This window comes from Brachycentrus maculatus, unplaced genomic scaffold (genome assembly GCF_059751285.1).
Source record: "Brachycentrus maculatus isolate JH-2025_06_01 unplaced genomic scaffold, ASM5975128v1 h1tg000269l, whole genome shotgun sequence".
Taxonomy (NCBI): domain Eukaryota; kingdom Metazoa; phylum Arthropoda; class Insecta; order Trichoptera; family Brachycentridae; genus Brachycentrus; species Brachycentrus maculatus.
In genome coordinates this window covers 2,275,452-2,282,242 of record NW_028281020.1, presented here as the reverse complement: position 1 = coordinate 2,282,242, position 6,791 = coordinate 2,275,452, and the positions used below count along the sequence as shown (strand labels likewise).

General features: G+C 31.4%; 1 protein-coding gene across 3 annotated transcripts; it reads right to left on the bottom strand.

The window, feature by feature from the left end:
- Window positions 1-1,802: 1,802 nt before the first annotated feature.
- Window positions 1,803-5,818, bottom strand: LOC148305587 (carboxylic ester hydrolase-like). 3 transcript variants are annotated; one of them, XR_015838130.1, is made up of 5 exons: window positions 5,680-5,818; window positions 4,508-4,658; window positions 2,821-4,109; window positions 2,246-2,449; window positions 1,803-2,069 (listed from the first exon to the last, which is right to left on the bottom strand). XR_015838130.1 is itself a non-coding variant. In XM_088266424.1 (5 exons), exons 1-4 carry the CDS (start codon window positions 5,748-5,750, stop codon window positions 2,299-2,301), a joined length of 1,662 nt encoding a protein of 553 aa, XP_088122550.1. In that variant the 5' UTR covers window positions 5,751-5,818; the 3' UTR covers window positions 1,803-2,069; window positions 2,254-2,298. The 3 variants fall into 3 exon arrangements, 2 of the variants coding, with proteins under 2 accessions (XP_088122550.1, XP_088122549.1); XM_088266424.1 differs by having other exon boundaries at window positions 2,254-2,449; XM_088266423.1 differs by having other exon boundaries at window positions 1,803-2,449.
- Window positions 5,819-6,791: the final 973 nt, after the last annotated feature.

Genomic DNA, 6,791 nt, shown 5'->3' with positions numbered 1-6,791 from the left:
AATGCATTTTCCACAATTTATTCTTTCCCTTGTGCTCCACATGTAAACTTGTTTTGAAAGAGCGAAAGTACATCAACTTTTTATTTGTATAGCCATTAGTTATTTTAAATATAAGATACATAAGGGATGATTCCCTCGTCGCTTAAGCGGCTTACATATATCCTGATTTGGTACAAACTCCGCTCTGTACATTAGCCGAGGGTATCATGGATACATGGTATATTTTAAGACTTCGTGTGTATATGGTTTTATGTTATTTTTCCACTACAATATTTGTGACAAATGTGCTCCAAGTCGCTAAACTGTAAAATATCTCTTCGTATCATGCGAAAATTAAATTACAACATTTTTGGTTAAAAATATACAGGGTGTAGCAAATGACAATATAGGGGAGGAGGGTAAAATAGGATCACGGTATAGTGGGACCGCTCTCGTCCAATATAAGATAATGGTTTAAAGCTACGAAAACAAGGCGCTTGTATCGAATTTTCATATCATGTGGCCTCCAAATAATGTAACCCTATCCACACTGTTATTTTTGTTACATAATTTATTTTATTATTTTGTGTAAAAAATGTGTAAACAACCTCAAATTCCTTTCGTGTAAAGTACTGTTTTAGGACATCTGACTTTGTTTATCATTTTTGGATTGATGTAGATAATTCTGCATTTGCATCTAATACCTTCACTTGTATGTATTGTTCGTATATTAAAGCCTCTGAAAATGTGATGTAAGTAAAGTGGATATAAAAAATACGGTGAAGTCGAGTTTTTCACTCCTAATTTTGTCCGCCTCCGTAGTGTTATGGTCAGCACGTTCGGCTACCGTTCTGGAGGTCCCGGGTTCGATTCTCAAGGGGGGTAAAATAAATATAAGTGATTTTTTCACGGTCATATTTATTCAATATTACCCTGGACTGGTACCTGAAGCGGAGGGCTGATCACCTTTCCTTCATGTGTAAACAATCAAGATAACACTGCGTTTATATGACGCAGTGCCCTATGCACCATTGGGGTGCGGATAAGGGTTTTATTATCATTATTAATAATTTAAAAGAGATCCTGTCTCGATTTCCTATCTCTTGAATATTTTTTTAACATCACTCTGGATTCGTTCCGAAAAACAAGACTTGCTTTGGTTGCTTAAAATTAAGGATCAGTATAAAGCTATGGCATATATTTGCCTTTGCACCATTTAACGTAAAATAAGAATTTTATTTAAAATACGTCAACTTATTTTGATTTATCTTTTTTCTCTTACTTTTATATGATCGCTTGATATACCCAGCCAAGTGTTGCTGTAGCTTGATTTGGTCAAATTGAAAAGAAAAGAAAGAAAAAGTACCTGCACCTAATATATAAAATAATTTCGAAGCAATGAACAATAGCAAGCAATTAATGAATAGGAAACAACAACGAAAAATGCTAAATGGCAGCAACTGTCAAGAATTACCCTTTTTCTGATAAAAAAAAACAAAGAGTTATATTGTGAGTATTACTGCTACGTTCAACAGATGTCACTGCCATTACAGTGAAAAAATATGTTTTAAAAAGGGAAATTTCACATGGCAATGCAATATTATGGTAAAATTTCGAAGCAATCCGCGAATTACTTAAGGAGTTTTAAGATTTTGAACAAACGAATATTTAGGTTTTTATTTATATAAATTCATTTATATCAAGCTATTAAGGTGATCTCAATACTCCAAAAAGAAAAATTAGGTTTAAAAATTAAGGTTAAAGTACACCGGGATCTTGCGATAAATTAAGGTCACTCGTTATTATGAATGACAACCTTATTATTTTTATAATTCAAATAATGTATTTCTTATAATCACATTTAAATGAAAATGACACATTGAAATGACAAGATAATAACACGACCTATTATATAAAGCAATGCAAATACTAATGATGTCCAGATGCAAAATATTATCATTAGTACAAGTATGTAACGTATGACTTTTTATGTACATAATTTATATTTGAAGTTTGTGATTTTCCATTTTAAATTAAAATATTACATTGTTTTAATTTTAAGATTTTTTATTTTACCTAGTAGGAGACACCTGAAAATATTTTTTTTTAAATATTTATTGAAATCATTTTTCACATTTTTTTATTTCGCAAAATGTGGACACACTAACAAATTGTTAAAATTAATCCTTTATAATTATCAAATCATAAACTGAATAATTTGTAAAACACTAAATTATAATAAATAAATAACAGAAAAATGTTTTACAATTTTACCATCCTAGGCAGCCTTATTTTGAAGCTGAATTCTTGAGGTTATATTCATAAATTTTCCCAAAAGTTTGAAATTTCAGCAAATGGATCGGACACTAATTTTAGATCGTTATCTATCAGGAGACACTTCAGGTCCTCACATTCTGTCATTGGTTCCCATACTGTTGGTAGAATACTGCATTTTTCAGGAGTTGGATTCCTTAAAAAAAAACGATGAACGAAATAATTAATTTTGAAACCCTATCTTATATATGTTTACATATATACATATGTATATTTGTAAACATGTTATAATGTTAAGTGATCACTTTGTGATTGATAACCACACTATCATCGTTAATCTAACACCATATTTCATTAATCTCATGACGATAGCCGTGTGAATTCACTGAAGCCATTTTTTGTTAGATTGGAAAAGCTTTTATTTAGCAGACAGCCTATGACAGTTCATAAGCACTGTAAATACTCAGACATTCGTATTTTTTTATGTTGAGTTGTCAAAAATATCAAAGTGGAAAAACCTAGATTTAGACACACTCAAAATGTTGTAAATAATGTCAATTTAATTACCCGTATTTTGCGAAATTCGTCCACATAAGTATAATTCTTTTTGATAGAAGTGCATCTGGTCCATCAAGAGGAAGGTTATTTAATTGCATCATGTCAAATATATAACCAAGTTCATCCGCGTGAGCAGCTCCCTCGTATTCTAATCCCTCCAAACGGAACAAATTCCTCGATCCGCTGTACTGAAACTTGTAATAGAAAACGGACGAAGAATGTTCCGAGTGTAGTCTTATTCCTTTTGTGACATCTTTAACAAACATATAATCTCCACAAATATCAGTATAACTATCAGAAATGTTCTCTCTACTCGGAAAATAATACTGTTTCAGTTTTTTTTCAATCTTTTGGATGCCTTTTTGTCCACGTGTCATTTTTAGTTCATCTGGAATGAATGGCGTGATATCTGGAATACGATTCTCAGCGATAGCTTTCTCAGCCTGAGGAATTGCAAAACCTGGTACTCTTAATATTATTCCTTCCTCAGAGTTCAATCCGAATATCATAGGAACATTATTGAAATTTCCCGATTCCAACAGATCTATTGGTGCTTCTGTAATAAAAGCATTTGGGTTTGGAAGATATTTTTCAAGAACTGGGGCAAACGCCAACATTGTTCTACCGGCAAATATTGGCGATAAAGACCCCATTACAATATCTTTTTCCGGAGCATTCATCAAAAAGTTATAAACTTCTTCTTCATCTTTAGATTTCAATCCCAAAGACTCTGCCAGTTCAAAAGCAACACTCAACGGATCGGTTTGTAATGCCCAAGGACAGATACTTGTTCCAGACTGTAAAATGGCTCCATTAAATAAACCCGATGACATTGGAGACAAAACTTGATAGTGTACTGAGGCCGCTCCTGCGCTTTCTCCAAAAATAGTGACTCTGCTAGGATTTCCGCCAAAACTGTGTATATTATCGTGAACCCACTCTAGAGCAAGAGATTGATCTTTAAGTCCAGCATTTCCTGGAACATCGGGAGTTTGCATCGATAGAAACCCGAGGGCTCCTAGTCTATAGTTCAGCGTCACGACAATAACATTTTGTTCAATAATGAAATTAGGACTATATACAGTTGGACCACCGTCTCCTAAAATGAAACCACCACCATATATCCAAACCAAAACTGCTAAATTTCCATCATTCTCCTTAGGAACGTACACATTTAAAAAAAGACAGTCTTCCGTTCCGAGATAAGCTTTCCTGAACAAGAAGTCGTTCTGCGGACATTCATTTCCCACGGCAGTCGCATTCAGAACTCCATCCCATTCTCCCGCTGGTTCAGGATTCTGGAAGAGGTATATTATAATTTAACACCCTCCTTATCATTCATGGTTCACTTTGTGTAATACCACTTTAATAAACACTAATTCGTGACTACCGGTTCAGAATAATCATTCCATCATCCAGTCATTAAAATTAAATAATTACGGTTTTACATTTATACAAAAATATAATTTTGAAAGAGAAAAGAAGACAAATGAATCACAATGGGAATATTTTTAAAAGTAGACTTAAAGTTAAATCTTTAATATGGTATTACACAAAGTGAACAATGAATGATAAGGAGAGTATTTTACCATACCACAAAGTTAACAATGCTTTTAAAATACAAAATATATTATATTTTTCTTAAGCTGAAAAACAAAGAATCTTTTTAATTTAAAAATAGGGTTTGTGCACTTACTTTGAATCGTAGTCCACCAACAGGTGGCTTAGCATAAGGAATTCCTTCAAAACTGTTATATTCAAAGCCATTTTTGGTGGTAACGATTCTGCCTTGTAATACTCCTTGAGTTACAGTGACCATAGGACCATCGGTATTTTGAGCATGACACCTTAAAAGAACATTATATTTTAGCCATTTCAACATATGTAGATGAAAAGAATGTGAAATTCTGGATATTTACAGGGCTTAAGACCTCTCATAGGCTGGTCAAGTGATCACTTTATACACGTTTTACATTCACCATTATTTATACCCATAGTTGACAATCAAACTACAAAAAAAAATTGAAACTTATATCATTAATTTCATGTCACTTCATGTAATGAGCGAATGAATGTAGTAGAATGATGTATTTTACACTTAACAAACATACGATAGGTCAACATTCACCATTATTTATACTCATTATTGACAATCACAATACAAAAAATTTTGAAACTCTTATCATAAATTTCAAGTCACTTCATGTAATGAGTGAATGAATGTAGTAGAATGATGAATTTTACACTTAACAAACCTACGATAGGTCAACATTCACCATTTTTTATACTCATTATTGACAATCACACTACAATTTTTTTTAAAACTCTTATCATAAATTTCAAGTCACTTCGTGTAATGAGTGAATGAATGTAGTAGAATGATGAATTTTACACTAAACAAACCAACAATAGGTCATAAGCCCTGTGAATATCCAGACTTCAATATTTTTCTTCATCTATGTTAAAAAATACATTCGCTTTGACATTTAATAAAATATGTATCACTAGGTATATGATTAACATTTAAATTTATTGTTTAAAAATAAAACATCGAAGTATTAAAACTTTTATTTAATAATAATAATAATAAAACCCTTATCCGCACCCAACGGTGCATAGTGCACTGCGTCATATAAACGCAGTGTTATCTTGATCGTTTACACATGAAGGAAAGGTGATCAGCCCTCCGCTTCAGGTACCAGTCCAGGGTAATATTGAATAAATATTAGAGTGAAAAAATCACTCATATTTCTTTTTACCCCCCCTGGGAATCGAACCCGGGTCCTCCAGAACGGTGGCCGAGCGTGATGACCATTACACTACGGAGGCGAACAAAATTTATTTACTATTATAATACACAAAACTTACTTGTTTCCGAAAAAGTTCAAAGAAATTAACGCAATTAAAGCTCTGATAACAAAATATGCTCCTTTTCCCATTTTAATTAATAATAACAGATATCACACTCGGAACGGATTAACCGACTCCTTGTTAAGAAATGACTATCAAGTAATTCATAGATTACTATTTATATATGCATTTCGAGATTCCTTGTATATTGTTACAAGTTGCACATATACACTGTGATGATAATAATATGTTTAAACAGATGTAAAGAAGATAAATATACTCTTCTGTATATTTAACTTCTACAAACTTGGAATACATTACCGAACACAATTCTTGTAGACCTAAAACAATATACGGTTTATCATGACTAATTACTGTAATTAAATTAATTTTGAAGAAACAATTCGCGTAATTAAGAATCATGTCAATATTTATCTTTCAACGGTAATTTTTATAGCTCGTTTTGTATAATAATTAGTATAATAATAAAAACAAACTAGGTGGACCAAAAATTTACAGTAGTCAAAGCGGCGACTGGAAAACTGCTGTCATTTTTTAATTTATTTGTAAATAAGATTTAACGAAATTTTCCAATTTAAGTAGTTACGAAATAAAAATACTTTTTTACGTACATTTTTTCAAAAGTATGATCAAAGAAATATTTCTTTAATTTAATTTTATCAAAAAATTTGTGACACTGTTTTACCCTAAAATGTATTTGGAATCAAAGATAGGTAATTTGGGTCTGAAGCGGTTTAAATGTCGTGCAATTACTAGAAAATAGACTAAAAGAAAATTTAAAATTTGTTAAATATCACAATAAACATAACATTGTCATTAATTTATTTATTTTTGCCATAGAATTTCAAAATTCGTGGGAAATTGAGCAATTTTGTTCATTGATATAGTAAGAGTATATGAAGTATTACGTACGTACCTACATTTTTTTTTTAATATTCAATTTCTCATGACTCAACATTTTTTGCCAGTAATAAACGATGTTATATTGAAAATATCAAATAACCTTCAATATTGATCTTTATGTCTTTAAAGAATGAAAACCAGGCATATAACGATTTTTATTTATTTATTTTTTTACAAAAATGTTAATAAAATTAGTATATAACCAC

Excerpts from the sequence above, each read along its gene's own strand:
- LOC148305587 (XM_088266423.1), bottom strand. The coding sequence starts at position 5,750 with ATGGGAAAAGGAGCATATTTTGTTATCAGAGCTTTAATTGCGTTAATT. Across the intron at positions 4,659-5,679 it reads TTGAACTTTTTCGGAAACAA|GTGTCATGCTCAAAATACCG; the intron begins GTAAGTTTTGTG and ends TGTTCTTTTAAG. Across the intron at positions 4,110-4,507 it reads TTGGTGGACTACGATTCAAA|AATCCTGAACCAGCGGGAGA; the intron begins GTAAGTGCACAA and ends TACCTCTTCCAG.